Source organism: Procambarus clarkii, chromosome 51 (genome assembly GCF_040958095.1).
Source record: "Procambarus clarkii isolate CNS0578487 chromosome 51, FALCON_Pclarkii_2.0, whole genome shotgun sequence".
Classification (NCBI taxonomy): domain Eukaryota; kingdom Metazoa; phylum Arthropoda; class Malacostraca; order Decapoda; family Cambaridae; genus Procambarus; species Procambarus clarkii.
In genome coordinates, this window is record NC_091200.1 from 4,698,714 (window position 1) to 4,718,385 (window position 19,672).

A 19,672-nucleotide genomic window follows, 5' to 3' on the forward strand; every position below is an offset into this window, starting at 1 on the left:
TATCTGAAAACAGTATTTCTGCTCTGTAATTATAATTGCAAACAGCTCATAAGAATATGATCTACTGTGTGCCTTCCATAAGGTAATCATTTGTACGCAATGAAGCACTGGGTACCAATTGAATAAGTTTACAGTCAGAAAACACCTGGGTAAATTCTCGTTTATTGATTTATAGAACATATTACCGAATAACATAACAGACATGAGAACACTGGAATGTTTCATGTGCAGGTTAGACATATACATAGATGAGTTTGAGTGGTGATATATATATATATATATATATAACTGAAAACTCACACCCCAGAAGTGACTCGAACCCATACTCCCAGAAGCAACGCAACTGGTATGTACAAGACGCCTTAATCCACTTGACCATCACGACCGGACATAATGAGGTGATAGCCGAGGCTATTTGAACCACCCCACCGCCGGCACTCGGATAGTTATCTTGGGCATAGCATTTTACCAAATCACCTCATTCTTTGGGGCACACGTGAGGAACACAAATGCGAACAAGCCTGAATGGTCCCCAGGACAATATGCAACTGAAAACTCACACCCCAGAAGTGACTCGAACCCATACTCCCAGAAGCAACGCAACTGGTATGTACAAGACGCCTTAATCCACTTGACCATCACGACCGGACATAATGAGGTGATAGCCGAGGCTATTTGAACCACCCCACCGCCGGCACTCGGATAGTTATCTTGGGCATAGCATTTTACCAAATCACCTCATTCTTTGGGGCACACGTGAGGAACACGTGTTTGTTCGCATTTGTGTTCCTCACGTGTGCCCCAAAGAATGAGGTGATTTGGTAAAATGCTATGCCCAAGATAACTATCCGAGTGCCGGCGGTGGGGTGGTTCAAATAGCCTCGGCTATCACCTCATTATGTCCGGTCGTGATGGTCAAGTGGATTAAGGCGTCTTGTACATACCAGTTGCGTTGCTTCTGGGAGTATGGGTTCAAGTCACTTCTGGGGTGTGAGTTTTCAGTTGCATATTGTCCTGGGGACCATTCAGGCTTGTTCGCATTTGTGTTCCTCACGTGTGCCCCAAAGAATGAGGTGATTTGGTAAAATGCTATGCCCAAGATAACTATCCGAGTGCCGGCGGTGGGGTGGTTCAAATAGCCTCGGCTATCACCTCATTATGTCCGGTCGTGATGGTCAAGTGGATTAAGGCGTCTTGTACATACCAGTTGCGTTGCTTCTGGGAGTATGGGTTCGAGTCACTTCTGGGGTGTGAGTTTTCAGTTGCATATTGTCCTGGGGACCATTCAGGCTTGTTCGCATATATATATATATATATATATATATATATATATATATATATATATATATATAATATATATATATATATATATATATATATGAATGAATGAAAACTCACACCCCAGAAGTGACTCGAACCCATACTCCCAGGAGCAATGCAACTGGTAACTACAGGGCGCCTTAATCCACTTGACCATCACGGCCGACAAAAGGAAGTGATAGCCGAGGCTATTTGAGCCACTTCCCCGACGGCAACTCGGATGGTAATCTTGGGCATAGCATTTCACCAAATCACCTCATTCTTTGGGGCACACGTGAGGAACACAAATGCGAACAAACTATATGCGAATGAAAACTCACACCCCAGAAGTGACTCGAACCCATACTCCCAGGAGCAACGCAACTGGTAACTACAGGGCGCCTTAATCCACTTGACCATCACGGCCGTCAAAAGGAAGTGATAGCCGAGGCTATTTGAGCCACTTCCCCGACGGCAACTCGGATGGTAATCTTGGGCATAGCATTTCACCAAATCACCTCATTCTTTGGGGCACACGTGAGGAACATTCTTTTGTTCGCATTTGTGTTCCTCACGTGTGCCCCAAAGAATGAGGTGATTTGGTGAAATGCTATGCCCAAGATTACCATCCGAGTTGCCGTCGGGGAAGTGGCTCAAATAGCCTCGGCTATCACTTCCTTTTGACGGCCGTGATGGTCAAGTGGATTAAGGCGCCCTGTAGTTACCAGTTGCGTTGCTCCTGGGAGTATGGGTTCGAGTCACTTCTGGGGTGTGAGTTTTCATTCGCATATAGTCCTGGGGACCATTCAGGCTTGTTCGCATATATATATATATATATATATATATATATATATATATATATATATATATATATATGTCGTACCTAGTAGCCAGAACGCACTTCTCAGCCTACTATGCAAGGCCCGATTTGCCTAACAAGCCAAGTTTTCATGAATAAATGTTTTTTCGATTACCTAACCTACCTAACCTAACCTAACCTAACTTTTTCGGCTACCTAACCTAACCTAACCTATAAAGATAGGTTAGGTTAGGTTAGGTAGGGTTGGTTAGGTTCGGTCATATATTTACGTTAATTTTAACTCCAATATAAAAAAATTGACCTCATACATAATGAAATGGGTAGCTTTATCATTTCATAAGAAAAAAATTAGAGAAGATATATTAATTCAGGAAAACTTGGCTTATTAGGCAAATCAGGCCTTGCATAGTAGGCTGAGAAGTGCGTTCTGGCTACTAGGTACGACATATATATATATATATATATATATATATATATATATATATATATATATATATATATATATATATATATATATATATAAGACTAAGATATGTAGGTATTTCTCTGTCATGTGTCTGGATGTTGGTAAACCAGTTGGGATTTTTACAAGCCACTGGGAACATTGTATAGGGTGGATACAAGCCTAAACTGAATATGAAACTAAAACTGACTCCACAGCAAGGTTTTCCGGGCTAGACGCTTTCTGTTGATAATTACGTACTTAATCAGTGGCGACACCAAATGCTGATGTAGGTGGGTCACAGTGTATCCACGTAGTAGAGTACAAGTGTAACCACGTAGTAGAGTACAAGTGTATCCACGTAGCAGAGTACAAGTGTATCCACGTAGCAGAGTACAAGTGTATCCACGTAGTAGAGTACAAGTGTAACCACGTAGTAGAGTACAAGTGTATCCACGTAGTAGAGTACAAGTGTATCCACGTAGTAGAGTACAAGTGTATCCACGTAGTAGAGTACAAGTGTATCCACGTAGTAGAGTACAAGTGTAACCACGTAGCAGAGTACAAGTGTATCCAAGTAACGGAGTACAAGTGTATTAAAGTGGTGGCGAACAAGTGTAACCAAGCAGGGCCGGTGTACAAGTCCACAAAGTGGCGAAAAAGTGTAGCCAAGCACTAAAGTAGTGAGGTACAAGTGTAGCCAGCCAGGATTCGAAGGGCGGGGGTGAGGTGAAAGTGTGAAGACGACCAACGCTGTAGTATGATAACTGAGAACAAGAAGGTGAGTGATAGTGACGGTGGTTCAGAGGACGTGATAGTGAGGGTGGGTGAGAGGACGTGATAGTGAGGGTGTGTGAGGACGTGATAGTGAGGGTGGGTGAGAGGACGTGATAGTGAGGGTGGGTGAGAGGACGTGATAGTGAGGGTGGGTGAGAGGACGTGATAGTGAGGGTGGGTGGGTGAGAGGACGTGATAGGGTGGGTGGGTGAGAGGACGTGATAGTGAGGGTGGGTGGGTGAGAGGACGTGATAGTGAGGATGGGTGAGAGGAAGGGGTGAGTGATGGTGTAATCATGTCAGACCCACCCATGCCACGATAACGAGGTCACGAGCACGAGTTTAGCAGAAACTGGTTCTGTACTTTCTATACCGACCACGTTTAGAGCCAAGGCAACGGGGTTATGGTGTTCTATAGGCAGACAGGTTTCAGTGACACCCTAGGTGCAACACCGAGTCATAAACCCTTGAGGACAGGTTCACCCTAGGTATTGCATCAGTGCATTATTGCATACGTCTTTCTTCACATGCAAGGGTGAACTCTTCCTCCTCCCTCACACGCCCACAACTTCCAGTAAACCAAAATATCAGAGGCCCAACCCTCGTTTATTAATAATAATAATGATAATTTTATTTACACAAGGTACAATGGACACAGAAATTGTACCCCTATAATTGTACAGGCGTGTAGACATGGTCCTTTTGACCATGTCGTAGCTCAGTCGATTAAGGCAGCGTCTGGGATGCTCTCGGACGCAGGTTCGAATCCTCGTCACGGCCCTTGTGAATTTGTTCAAGGTACAATGGGTTTGTGAGATAACATACGATTGGCATTTTACATTCTTGCAAAGCCTCTAATACGCATAGCGTTTCGGGCAGATGATATTGGATATTGTTGTATCAACAAAAAAATTGTTTCTGAAACAGGTGCCCAGCGGACAGTTCCTCCCCATTCCAAGAACAGACGTCCCCGAGAGATGGCTGCCCCTCTACCCTATAGAGATCAAAATAGCAATCTTAACGTCACAGGGACAACCTCTAGTGCACGGCAAACGACCATTCTTCACCAGCTGCTGCCACCAACTGTAAAGTCACGCCCAGAGAATTGACTCTTATCACTCCGTCGATCAGAAATTGTCGACTGAAATGGCGTCCTACAAGAAAGAATTAAGTCCTGTGCAGAGCGAGAGCCATGTTTAGCAGTCGACAAACCTGTGCGCTTCCACTTAATGTGTGTTAAGGGCATTTGAGGTCACGGTGATGTTAGTTGATCATCGTGAAATTGAAGAAACTCTTGATTTATTTATATTAATGAAATATGTAACTAGCTCATCAGTGCTGTAACTTAGTTAAACGAATTTTAGGGTTAAGTTCCTAAGTCCAATTTGTGCCTCTATAACCTTTTTCATTACTGCTCACAAGATGGGTATGGGGGTCCACTACCATTCACACAGTGGGTATGGGGTCCACTACCGCTCACAGTGGGTATGGGGTCCACTACCATTCACACAGTGGGTATGGGGTCCACTACCGCTCACACAGTGGGTATGGGGTCCACTACCATTCACACAGTGGGTATGGGGTCCACTACCGCTCACACAGTGGGTATGGGGTCCACTACCATTCACAGGATGGGCATAGGTGCATAATAAGTAAATTAAACACCATAAACACTTATGGTGATTATGGAGTAGTCTTCCCCTTTCCACAAGAATTCAAACATCAGAATGGTTCAGTTATAACGCAACAGGTATAACAAGACTAATACGCGGGTCATGAAGAGTTAGATTTCACGTCCCAGTGCTCACTGATAGGTAAGCACTGATATGTAAATCTCTCTCTCTCTCTCTAGCAGTTTCTCTCCCCCACCCCTCCCTCTCCCCCCCGGCCCCCTCTCTCTCCCCTACCCCTCTCTCTCCTCCGCTCCCTCTCTCCCCCTGCTTGATAGGGTTCTGGTAGTTCTACTCCCCAAGCCCGGCCCGAGGCCAGGCTTGACTTGTGAGAGTTTGGTCCACAAGGCTGTTGCTTGGAGCGGCCCGCAGGCGTCCACATACCCACCACAGCCCGGTTGGTCCGGTATTCCTTGGAGAAAACTATCTAGTTTTCTCTTGAAGATGTCCACGGTTGTTCCGGCAATATTTCTTATGCTCGCTGGGAGGACGTTGAACAACCGTGGACCTCTGATATTTATTATACAGTGTTCTCTGATTATGCCTTTCTCAGAGAGAAAGAGAGATTGGGAGAGAAAATAAAAAGAAAGGACAAGAAAGAGGGGGAAAGAGGTGAAGACAGAGAGGGAGGGAGGGAGGGAGGGAGGGAGGGAGGGAGGGAGGGAGGGAGAGAGAGAGAGAGACGGAGAGCGAGTGAGAGAGAGGGAGAGAGGGAGAGGGAGAGATAGAGAGGGAAAGAGAGGAAGGGAGAGGGAGAGAGGGAACGAGAGCAAGGAGAGCGAGTGAGAGAGAGCTAGAGAACTAGAGAGCAAGAGAGAGAGACAGATGCCAGTGACACAGAAGAGAGATGAGTGAGAGGAAAGAGAGGTGTGCTTGCAGAATCGAGCTATTAGCTCTTGGGGCCCAGTGTTTCTACCCAATTTACAGTATATATGTCTACTACATATATAATATATATATATATATATATATATATATATATATATATATATATATATATATATATATATATATATATATATATATATTACACACACACTTCCCCAGAAAGCAGCCCATAGCAGCTGCCTAACTCCTAGATACGTATTTACTGCTAGGAGAACAGCAGCATCAGGGTGAAAGAATAACTGCCCATTTATTTCTGTCTCAGCCAGGAATCGAACCTGGGCCCCTAGGACTACGAACCCTGAGCGCTGTCTACTCAGCCCCTCCGTATGTAAAATGTGTGTGTGTGTGTAATTGCATAAATACCTAAGTGTAGTTATAGGATGAAAGCTACTGTCATGGTGTTCTCTCTTTGTCGTATAATGCTTTGAAACTAATGACGGTTTTCCCCCGCCCCCCCCTTCCCCCCCCCCACCCCCCCTTCTCCCCCCCCTGCCCCTTCTCCCCCCCCCCCACCCCCGCCCCCTTCTCTCCGCTCCTCCTCGCGCCAACTCTGCTATCACACCTGCCAGGATTTAACTCTGGGTTATCTTATCCTCTAAGTAACAATTGCAACACAGCGCTGTCGACATCGCTAAACTTTTTGACTTTGTGGCATTTAGCATGACTGCTTATTTTATTTCACAACTACGCTTTAACCCAATTATAACGAATAGTTCAGCCTTCAATTAAGGAATTTATGGTAGTAGTAATCCTACATGATGTTCTTGTACGTAAGAGAGAGAGAGTCATCTTGCGATGATTTAGTGGCTCCACGTCCCCGCGGCCCGGTCCTCGACCAGGCCTCCTGGTTGCTGGACTGGTCAACCAGGCTGTTTGATGCAGCTGCTAGCAGCCTGACGTATAAATCACAGCCTGGTTGATCAGGTATCCTTTGGAGGTGTTTGTCAAGTTCTCTCTTGAACACTGTGAGGGGTCTGCCAGTTATGCCCTTTATGTGTAGTTGAAGCGTGTTGAACAGTCTCGGTCCTCTGATGTTGATACAGTTTTCCCTCAGAGTACCTGTTGCACCTCTGCTTTTCAACGGGGGTATTCTGCACATCCTGCCATGCCTCTTGGTCTCATGTGATGTTATTTATGTTTGTTATTTCTATATTTTAAGGGCCGAAACGCCTATATCAAGCGTTCATTGTATTTATATCAACAGTTACAGAAACGCTGCAAACGTTATGCAGTCGTTTGGGAAAAGTTGGTCGCGGGTTGAGAGTTCGCAAGTGTCCCACTGACCGGCTCCTTCAGTTAATTTGGGATCATAAATCCCAACGAAGTCTCTTAAGTACTCTCTCTCTCTCTCTCTCTCTCTCTCTCTCTCTCTCTCTCTCTCTCTATATATATATATATATATATATATATATATATATATATATATATATATATATAGAGAGAGAGAGAGAGAGAGAGGTGTGTATATATATATATATATATATATATATATATATATATATATATATATATATATATATATATATATATATATATATATATACACAAATTATGTAAAACTGTAATGGAATGATTATAATTTGTAACGAAGAAGTTTTTGCAATGACTGAACATTGGGAGTCTAAACTAAGCTAGGTTATGCCAGTATTATAGGCTAGGCGGGAGCCGGTGGCTGAGCGGACAGAACACTGGAGGAGTGATCCTGTGGTCCCAGGTTCGATCCCGGGCGCCGGCGAGAGACAATGGGCAGAGTTTCTTTCACCCTGATGCCCCTGTTACCTAGCAGTAAATAGCTACCTGGGAGTTAGTCAGCTGTCACGGGCTGCTTCCTTGGGGTGGAGGCCTGGTCGAGGACCGGGCCGCGGGTACACTAAGCCCCGAAATCATCTCAAGATAACCTCAATATAGGTTATTATTATTACTATAATTATTATTAGTGCTACAAATATTATTATTGATGTTGCTTTTTTGGAGTAAACTACATTGTGTTCATTCAATAGCCATTGTCCGAAACGATATGAAACGAAAGTTTGGTATATAACCTAAATAAGTTTTTTTTTTACATGCCAAATGGTTCACCATGTGACAGCTTATTGACAAACTCATAAGCAATACAATCATCAGCGGCCGAGTTTAGGCTATGTTGCCCGCCACTGAGGATCGCATTAGTTATAATTTTTGTCAATAGGCCAAATTATGTAGTGTATGTTGTACACAACTCAATATTTAGGGTATATACAATATTATTAGTATATGTACTGTCTTTATGAAGGATGAGTGTATGTGTAAACTAGAATATCTAATCAGATTATACATGATTTGTCAGTAATTTGTGTTTTTTAATAATTATTAAAGTCTTCCTAGGTACATCATTATAAAAACTTCTTGTCAGATTACTTCTGACACTAATAACTTAGGTAACGTAGCCAATTTAACAACGTCTGTAAACCACTATCTCCCTTCCAGCCTTACAGTTCCCTACTAAATGGTGCGGAACAGGCGAGAAGGTTTCCACAAGAAACTAAATCCATTTATCTTTACCTCAAGGTGAGCGAAACAATGTGAATTAAGATCTCCGCACTCAATGCCTCTCTAATGGCTTCGTCCATATAGGCGTTCCTCGTTGAGGATGTCGGCTCCTTTACACTCGTATGGACTTATTCTACATTCGCTCTATAGATTCCGTTATGTAAAGCTTAATTAATGCTACTCTTCAAATGTACTTCACAGGCGATGCCATTAATTACATTACCTTCAAAGGTTAGCTGTATCGCATTTGACTCTCAATGATATACAGTACCTATTTTCTCTAAAAGTTAAATAGCCTAGCAAATGAATTGCATAAACTGTATGAAATTTTTAGTATTACTAACCTAAATTAACAACGAAACAAAGGTCAAACGTTATGTATTTGAGTAAATTGAAGTTCACAATAGCATAACAAAAATTAATAAAATATGTTGAACCCCGTTTCGATTTTCGTATCGCTTTCAAATTAATAATAGACTGTTGTATTCTTCCTCCCACCACCGGCGATAATAGACTGTTGTATTCTTCCTCCCACCACCGGCGATAATAGGCTGCTGTATTCTTCCTCCCTCCACCGGCGATAATAGACTGTTGTATTCTTCCTCCCACCACCGGCGATAATAGACTGTTGTATTCTTCCACCACCGGCGATAATAGGCTGCTGTATTCTTCCTCCCACCACCGGCGATAATAGACTGTTGTATTCTTCCTCCCACCACCGGCGATAATAGACTGTTGTATTCTTCCTCCCACCACCGGCGATAATAGGCTGCTGTATTCTTCCTCCCACCACCGGCGATAATAGGCTGCTGTATTCTTCCTCCCACCACCGGCGATAATAGGCTGCTGTATTCTTCCTCCCTCCACCGGCGATAAAAGACTGCTGTATTCTTCCTCCCACCACCGGCGATAAAAGACTGCTGTATTCTTCCTCCCTCCACCGGCGATAATAGACTGCTGTATTCTTCCTCCCACCACCGGCGAGAGGAAGACCAGCCCGTCCTCTAGAGTTGTCACAACGGACAGAAAATGATGTCCTAAACTGCACGATAATAACCTAGTCCAATCGATGAAACGTGCATAAAACACGTAAATGTTTGCGAGCCTCTATTATTTATGGTACTCATATTTTGACCGTTGGGATTTTGATGTCAAAATGTGATTTGAGAGGACAGCTTGTACAGACCTCTCGACATTTTCCTGCCATCAATGTTTAGTTGACAGTCACCAAAACCTCATAACTATGGTACAGTCAACAGACGAAATCTTGGTATCGTCACTGGGTACCACAACTACCAGGATACGAAACGCTACTGGATGAACTACCACCACTTGCACTAACCCCTAGCACCGCTACTACCAACCACTATAAACATGACCGCCTAACACCACCACTGCACACACCACCACTAGCATCACTACTGGATGAATAATCAATGGGAGACTCACCACTGGGTGTATCACCACTGAGTGTATCACCACTGAGTGTATCACCACTGGGTGTATCACCACTGGGTGTATCACCACTGGGTGTATCACCACTGGGTGTATCACCACTGGGTGTATCACCACTGGGTGTATCACCACTGGGTGTATCACCACTGGGTGTATCACCACTGGGTGTATCACCACTGGGTGTATCACCACTGGGTGTATCACCACTGAGTGTATCACCACTGAGTGTATCGCCACTGGGTGTATCACCACTGGGTGTATCACCACTGGGTGTATCACCACTGAGTGTATCACCACTGGGTGTATCACCACTGGGTGTATCACCACTGGGTGTATCACCACTGGGTGTATCACCACTGAGTGTATCACCACTGGGTGTATCACCACTGGGTGTATCACCACTGGGTGTATCACCACTGAGTGTATCACCACTGGGTGTATCACCACTGGGTGTATCACCACTGAGTGTATCACCACTGAGTGTATCACCACTGAGTGTATCACCACTGAGTGTATCACCACTGGGTGTATCACCACTGGGTGTATCACCACTGGGTGTATCACCACTGGGTGTATCACCACTGAGTGTATCACCACTGGGTGTATCACCACTGGGTGTATCACCACTGGGTGTATCACCACTGAGTGTATCACCACTGGGTGTATCACCACTGAGTGTATCACCACTGGGTGTATCACCACTGAGTGTATCACCACTGAGTGTATCACCACTGGGTGTATCACCACTGGGTGTATCACCACTGGGTGTATCACCACTGGGTGTATCACCACTGAGTGTATCACCACTGGGTGTATCACCACTGAGTGTATCACCACTGGGTGTATCACCACTGGGTGTATCACCACTGGGTGTATCACCACTGAGTGTATCACCACTGGGTGTATCACCACTGAGTGTATCACCACTGGGTGTATCACCACTGAGTGTATCACCACTGAGTGTATCACCACTGGGTGTATCACCACTGGGTGTATCACCACTGGGTGTATCACCACTGGGTGTATCACCACTGAGTGTATCACCACTGGGTGTATCACCACTGAGTGTATCACCACTGGGTGTATCACCACTGGGTGTATCACCACTGGGTGTATCACCACTGAGTGTATCACCACTGGGTGTATCACCACTGGGTGTATCACCACTGGGTGTATCACCACTGAGTGTATCACCACTGGGTGTATCACCACTGAGTGTATCACCACTGGGTGTATCACCACTGAGTGTATCACCACTGAGTGTATCACCACTGGGTGTATCACCACTGAGTGTATCACCACTGGGTGTATCACCACTGAGTGTATCACCACTGAGTGTATCACCACTGGGTGTATCACCACTGGGTGTATCACCACTGAGTGTATCACCACTGGGTGTATCACCACTGGGTGTATCACCACTGGGTGTATCACCACTGGGTGTATCACCACTGAGTGTATCACCACTGGGTGTATCACCACTGAGTGTATCACCACTGGGTGTATCACCACTGAGTGTATCACCACTGAGTGTATCACCACTGGGTGTATCACCACTGGGTGTATCACCACTGGGTGTATCACCACTGAGTGTATCACCACTGAGTGTATCACCACTGGGTGTATCACCACTGAGTGTATCACCACTGAGTGTATCACCACTGGGTGTATCACCACTGAGTGTATCACCACTGAGTGTATCACCACTGGGTGTATCACCACTGGGTGTATCACCACTGGGTGTATCACCACTGGGTGTATCACCACTGGGTGTATCACCACTGGGTGTATCACCACTGAGTGTATCACCACTGGGTGTATCACCACTGGGTGTATCACCACTGGGTGTATCACCACTGGGTGTATCACCACTGGGTGTATCACCACTGGGTGTATCACCACTGGGTGTATCACCACTGGGTGCACCAGAAATAAGTTTTTTGTTTTTGTGTTGGAGGTCGTCCAACACTGGCATGTGGTCAATTTAACTGTTCCTTCTCTCCCGCTCTTTCATATTAGAAAATACTTGTTATATATCATGTAATCAAGAAATGGTTATAGCACAGTGTGCAAATCTACAAATCTCCCGCGAGTTGGCGTGGGATAACAAGGCGGTAAAACAATTATGACAAAAATTAAACCTAGGCTAAATATGTTACACATATTATAGGACTAAGTCAGGTTAGGCCTAGTTTAGGGTAGGGCTAGATTGGTTAGGTTTATATCAACGTTACTTTATAGACGCCCTAGATAATGTACCCGGCGGTGCCCGGGTTCGGGTACCATACGACTTCGTGTTACAAGGGGGTTCCCCGTGTTACAAGGGGGGTTCCCCTTCGTGTTACAAGGGGGTTTCCCTTGTAATACGAAGTCGCTAACTTCGTATGAACATTGTACTCAATACGAGTACTTTTATGTGAGGGGAAAAATAAGATTACTATAAATAGAAATAATTTAACGATTTTCTTCTTCTTCTTCTTCTTCTTCTTATTATTATTATTATTATTATTATTATTATTTATTAACTCGGTAATATCATACAAATTCTTGATTAAATCTGCTTTACCAGGATGTGAAAAACAGTTATCTAATCATATTAGTTTGTGAACATACTCAACACAGATATACAGCAAACGAAGACCCGCAGCAAAGAATAGCCGGATTCATGTAATTACCCGATTAATCAGAATTTATCTGCAAATTCTTTTTAGCCTAAAATCTTTGTGTATTTTTCGCGGCCAACACAACATCAAACAACAGTGATTAAATTGTAAAATATAATATGGCTGCAGTTGAAGCCGTCTGGCAAGACACGCAAAAGACTCCCACGTGATATGTGACCTTATGCACACGCTCATCGTTGCATGAGCGTGTGCATAAGCTTATGCAATACGCTCATAAGCTTATGCAATACGCTCATAAGCTTATGCAATACGCTCATAAGCTTATGCAATACGCTCATAAGCTTATGCAATACGCTCATAAGCTTATGCAATACGCTCATAAGCTTATGCAATACGCTCATAAGCTTATGCAATACGCTCATAAGCTTATGCAATACGCTCATAAGCTTATGCAATACGCTCATAAGCTTATGCAATACGCTCATAAGCTTATGCAATACGCTCATGGTTGCAACCTATACCCAAAATCGAAACTTTAAGCAACACACTCCCAGATTTATGCTCAGACATCCAATACTTGCTGAACGGGACTCCTCCCTGCCCCCCCCCCCCCCTCCCTCCACGTGTTATGGTACCGGAGCGTAAATTATCAGTCTGCCAGGTACTAAATCACTCATAATTTATTGAAGTCTAGCCGGCACAATTAAGGTGAGGTAAATCAGGAATAATGTTGTCTCGACCTTTGTCGAGAGCATATTCGTGACCGTCTTTTGGCAATAGTTAAACCACGGCCATTGTGAGCGAGGGGAACAAGCGAAATAATGAGAGAGAGAGAGAGAGAGAGAGACAGAGAGAGAGAGAGAGAGAGAGAGAGAGAGAGAGAGAGAGAGAGAGAGAGAGAGAGAGAGAGAGAGAGAGAGAAACAGACAGACAGAATGACAGAGAGACGAAGGCTCACTCACCACGTACCAAACCCATTTTCACAACACATACACACACCAGCAGTGACTCCTACTGTGACCTGTCTTTGTCATTGCAATATATCAAATGACAATCAAGGAACATCCCTCCTTTTTTGTGATACGACCTACCAAGCTGTTACCATTATATTGTTAGTGAAGCAGCCTTCACTAACAATATAATGTCATCTCCGTATTGTGTGTTTCCTGACAAGTTGCAGATCTGGGGTCAGATTCACGAAGCAGTTACGCAAGCACTTACGAACCTGTACATCTTTTCTCAATCTTTGGCGACTTTGTTTACAATTATTAAACAGTTAATGAGCTCCGAAGCACCAGCAGGCTGTTTATAACAATAACAACAGATGATTGGGAAGTTTTCATGCTTGTAAACTGTTTAATAAATGTAACCAAAGCCGTCAAAGATTGAGGAAAGATGTACTCGTTCATAAGTACTTTCATTAAACTGCTTCGTGAATCTGGCCCCAGGTGAAGATATGGAGAGTACGTACACAGTGATAAAATGTTTACTAAATGAGACTGTGAACAATCTTGAATTGGATATTATGCGCGCACGCGCACGAACGCACGCACACACACACACACAATAGGTAAACTCTCACTAGGTGTAGTGTGAGGAAAAAAATAGTAGTAGCAGTAGTAGTAGTAGTAGTAGAAACAGTTGATTGACAGTTGAGAGGCGGGCCGAAAGAGCAGAGCTCAACCTCCGCAAGCACAACTAGGTGAATACACACACACACACACACACACACGCACACACACGCACATGCTACAAAATGGCTTCCAGAACTGAAAAACAAGAGTTATAAGGAGAGACTACAGACATTAAACATGCTTAAACAAGAAGTTAGAAGAAAAAAGAGGTGATATGATCACCACATACAAAATTCTAACATGAATCGACCAAATTGACAATGAGGAATTCCTGAACCCAGCAACATCACGAACAAGAGGACACGGTTTCAAGATAAGGAAACGAGGTGTCGAAAAAACATTAGAAAGTTTGCTTTTGGAAACAGAGTGGTAGACTGTTGGAACAAGCAAAGTGAGAAGGTGGTAGAGGCCAAAACCGTCAGTAGTTTCAAAGTGTTATACGACAAAGAGTACTGGGAAGACGGGACACCACGAGCGTAGCTCTCATCCTGTAACTACATTTTGGTAATTACACAAACACGCGCCAGCCTCACGATCAAGTGACCCCGGGATCGAATTCCGGCCAAGATAGAAACAAATATTGCTTTCTATCCCTTGATGCTTCTGTTCCTCTAGCATTAAATAGGTATCCGGGAGACACTATCAGGAGAAAGCGCCATGCCATTACGACTATAAAGCACTTGGAAGGAATCAGTATAATAATTTAAGACGTGACGTGGAAGAGGGGGGGGGGAGAATGGTGTCACACAACTTGGACGGTCGGGGATTGAACGCGAACTTGCATGAAGCAAGACCGTCGCTCTACCGTCCAGCCCAAGTGGTTGGGCATTATTCCTTCCCCCCGTCCCATCCTTGGAGTTAACCAGGTATCGTGGCCCAACACTTTGTGGATGTGTGTGTATGTGTGAGAGAAATATTTAAAAAATATGAGAAAAAAAAAGGTGGGGAGTAAGTGCATTAGTCAACTGAAAGTTAGAGTGGCGGGGTCCAAGAGCTCAACCCTGAGTAGAATTGCTTACAACTTAATTGTATAAAATGATTGAGACTTAATATTTATCGTGAGGATGAGCCTGGGTGGCTCTGAGAAGAGGTGTGGAGTATGTGTCAGAGGAGGAGAGCAGGAAGAAGTCATACTCAAGCTTGCTCAAATATTATATATATATATAAATCGCTAGTTTAAACACGGGACATTACGTACCGGGTTGGCCGACTCTGAAACTCTGGGCCAACAAAGCCTCCAGTCTCGACTTCATTGTTACCCCTGGCTTTTGTCGCCATAAATACAAGCTTTATTTACTAGCCTACTCACCATTAAACTTAAAAACAATAGGCTTTTATTTCCCATATGCTTCTCTTGCAGTGCAGGCGAGGTGCAAAATTGCCATCGATGAATTTTTGTTAAATTCTAAGCGTTAAGTTGAACTGTTTTGTTTTCCTTGATACGGCGTTTTCTTATCAAGACATTTTTCTTGATAATTTGTTTTCCAATTACGATTATTATCAAGTTTTGTTTTGCCAATCGCTGATCGGTTTTTATGAATGCACATAATTCAAATTATCTCTAAGGCTTTGCTTTATCCACTGACATACATTTAAAAGGTTATGATAACTTTAAGTTTATCAAATAACCTAACGCACACATGAAAAGATCAGACCCTAAATACGTCCGTATTGTACCCGTATATATCAAAAATTATAAAAAATATGATTGATTGATTGATGAAGATTAAGCCACCCATGAGGTGGCACGGGAATGAATAGCCCGTAAAGAAATAATGGGAAAGGACGCCATTATAAGGCCGGAGAGGTGGTGAGATGAGGTATAAGTGGAAAAAATATAACACGAAAATCGGTTGGGCACATCTGAGTGAGGTAAGCACGACGGGCTCACCACAGCCCGTGCTGCTTGGAACTTTTTGTTCCGAGTAGCTGAGTCTAAAACAACAACACGGAAACCAAGCTAAAGTCAGCTCCCTATGAGATGGAAGGAGAAACTAAACAAAGAAACAAAGAACGAATGAAGAATAAACACAAAACAGTAAATAAAGGAGATGCGAATATAGATAACCAAAGTAGAGACAAAATAAAATGGGGCAAAAGAGTTAAGAGAGTACAGAGGGGCAGATAACTTAAGTCAGATCACGCTTGCTAAGAAGAGTAGAGCGTTTAACTATTTACTCAGAAGAGCAAGAGTCTACAGCAACAGAGCCACGACAAAGGTTCACGTTTGGGCATATTGTGTATAATAGCCCATACAACAAGACGGTGTCTATGGAGAACAGAGGCAGGAAAGATCCGTCCTAGATTCGGAAATGGAAAGATTCGGTCCATCCTGGACTACTACCAAGTAGTGTAAAGGCTTATAATAAAATGGGATGCCAAAATATCGCCTCCATCCCTAGTTCATGTTAAAGTTTAAGGAATGCATTGAGATAAAATACATCTCAAAAGGATAGAGTAGCTTAGGTTATTTCTACCCTCCTCTATAACAGGGCCCCTTAAGAAGCTCACAAATACAGAATATAAATAATAGTCATATTATACATTATAAACACATTTTCATTATTCAGTTGTTGCCACAAAGTACATATTACAAAACATATTTTTTCTAAATGTTGTATTACATTCTTGGTGCAGTCTTTGAACCTCCAAAGAATTGCCTCTATCATACCATTAACACGTATCTATACAATTTGATGTGGTATACTACAAATTTTTTCATTTCCACATTGTTCAAACAATTTACACTATAGGACATAGCGACCCACCGTGTGAATGTGTTACATATTAAATTAATCATTTGCATTCATATCTTTTTCATAGACATGAGCAACGTATTACCAGCAATATTTATGTCCTAATCTTAATCTCATGTACACCGATTCCTTCCATGTAGACTTCCCCATGTGAAGGACGAGTTCGTGCTTATTATTGCGTAATACTTTAATGTGTTACAGCTGGCCACCCCATCCACAGGTACCCCACTTGCTACAGCCAAGTTGTTAACTCTTACGGTTACCAATTCTAGCTGCATCCTATCGGCTTAAAAAAAAGAAAAAAGAGAGAGAGAGAGAGAGAGAGAGAGAGAGAGAGAGAGAGAGAGAGAGAGAGAGAGAGAGAGAGAGAGAGAGAGAGAGAGAGAGAGAGAATTCAAATACAATTTGTAAGCTACAGCTATATAATCTTCAAAACAACAACTTATCATTTTCCATCTGAGAACTGCTATTAATGCTTAAAACCATAATATTAATATGCGTTTAAATTCAATTCTTAATTATATAATGCACTAAGATTTACTATTATTAAAACAGAAATAACAACTCTACTTTGCTACCTAAAAATCAAATGCCCCACAATTTAATAGATTTTTTGTTCCATTTTATTTACAAATTCTATAATTTAATGTACCACAAAAAATAACACGTGGGGCATTAAACTTGAGCTTTCGTAGGGTATATTTTCCAATTACTGTCAATATTCCCACCTTTTAGACAAGTATTATTACGTGAAAAACAGTCACAATAACAAGACTGAAAATATGACACCAACCCACAAATCTGAAAATAAAGGAAATGACGTTTCGGTCCGCCCTGGACCATTATCAAGTCATATACGTACACTTGATTATGGTTCAAGACGGACCGAAACGTCATTTCTTTAATTTTCAGATTTGTGAGATGGGTGCCTAATATAATTCTGTGCTCCATAATCATCTAAAACCGTAGCATTGCCCTGAAGATGCAGTAGGCTAGTGACCGTTAGTCACTTGAGGTCGTAGCCAGCAATATAAACACCTCTAGCATGCCCTTCTTGCGTGAAGCCTAGAAGTCTATTTTTAAAGTCTATATTACATGATTCCCAAGCATAAAATTGCATTTGAACAGCAATTATTTTATTTAACAACCTAAAATCCTATCCTTAACGTATAGAATATAACGTGCTTTAAATCTGACTCACCGGTTACTCTGCAACTTAGATTTGGATCGCGATCGCTTGGAGGATTTTGAATATCTGTAGTGGTCGGGCATAGGTAAGGTAGAGGCATAGCCGTGCTCCATCTCTGTAGGTGGAAACATGGGAAACATTAATATTTATGAAGCACTGGCGTTATTGTTCTCAAAAGAATGCATCACATGATTAACGACTGCTATCTTTCTTATATATGTATAAAAAATAACATTTACGAAGCGTATATATATAATGTCATCCAAATATAATTTATAGTAATACCGTCAATTCATATTAATATGAATTGAACAAAACTACCATTTCAGAGGTCGAGTTCACATAGGTTACGTGTGCCAGTATAATATCCTATCGAGTTTATTACCGTCTATAAACTTGCATAAATAATGCAGACTGGTCATTAATTGGGCTCGTAATGACAACACTTCACACGATTTTGTTAAGTATTATACGAGAGTTATTATAGTGTGACAAATATGTTCAAGAAACTCATGTTTGTTTGTCAGTATGTAGAAAATGTATCCTTAGCATTTTATGAGACCAAGATTTCAGTTTCAACACTGTAATACTGACGTCTAGTGAAGGCCAATAATCACTTGGACGGGACGGCAGTGGTGGTCTTGCTTCTTGCAAGTCGGCGTTCAATCCCCGACTGTCCAAGTGGTGAGGAACCATTCCTTTCCTCCGTCCTATCCTAAAGCCTTTTCATCTTATCCCTTCCAAGTGCTATATTGTCGTAAAGGTTTAGTATTTTCTCCCGATAATTACCTTACCTAGTGAAGCCATGAATATTTTAATAATTTTGTTATGGCTCAACGAATCAATGTCTCCATGGCCCGAACTCTAACCAGGCCTACAGGTTGCCAGTCTGATCAACCAGGCTGTTAGACGCCGCTGCTCGCAGTCTGACGCATGACTCACTATCTGTTGAACAGGTATACTTTGAAGGTGTTTTGTCAATTTTGTTAACACCGTGAGAGGTCGGCTAATTATGCCCCTTATGGATATAGCGAGTGTTGAAGTCTTTGCCCCCAACGTTGATTGAATTGTCCCGTAGCATGCACACTGCATATCTGCTTTTCATCATGGCGACCTTGCACTTCCTGCCATGCCTTCTGGTCTCACGAGTTATTTTCGTGTGAAGATTTGAAACTAGTCCCACTAATATTTTCCAAATCTAAATTATTATGTATCTCGCCTGCGCTCTGGAGAATATGGGTTGAAAAATTTTAAGCGGTCCCAATAGATGGTTATTGAATGCATTCGGCCATTAAATGATCTCTGCACGTTATCCTGGTGTTATCCAGTTTTAAATGGGGCTGTTAGTATGCAAACGTATTTCATCCTGGAAAGCACTATTGTCTTATAAATTAATAATTAACAATAATTATTAAAATTTACCGTCATAGGTCTGGCATCTCGTGTTTGAAATATTCTTCTATTCAGCCTATGCATTTTTTTTTTTGCAGCTGTGACAAGGACCTTATAATTTTCTTTAAGGCACTTTCTCCCGGCATGATTACTCCAAAATCTGTTATTTTTATTTCGATAGTATGATGGGAATCCGTT

The 19,672-nt window shown here is 42.6% G+C and overlaps 2 protein-coding genes across 3 annotated transcripts in view; both read right to left on the reverse strand.

The window, feature by feature from the left end:
- LOC123774590 (max-interacting protein 1) overlaps nt 1-19,672 on the reverse strand; it is a 739,857-nt gene that overhangs the window by 714,085 nt on the left and 6,100 nt on the right. For both annotated transcript variants that reach the window (XM_045768985.2, XM_045768983.2), the window contains exon 2: nt 18,095-18,197. The gene's annotated coding sequence lies outside the window, so the exon portion shown is untranslated. The remainder of the gene's footprint in view (nt 1-18,094; nt 18,198-19,672) is intronic.
- Nucleotides 9,791-11,854, reverse strand: LOC138351952 (uncharacterized). The gene has a single exon (XM_069304121.1). The coding sequence runs from the start codon at nt 11,852-11,854 to the stop codon at nt 9,791-9,793; it is 2,064 nt and encodes a 687-aa protein (XP_069160222.1).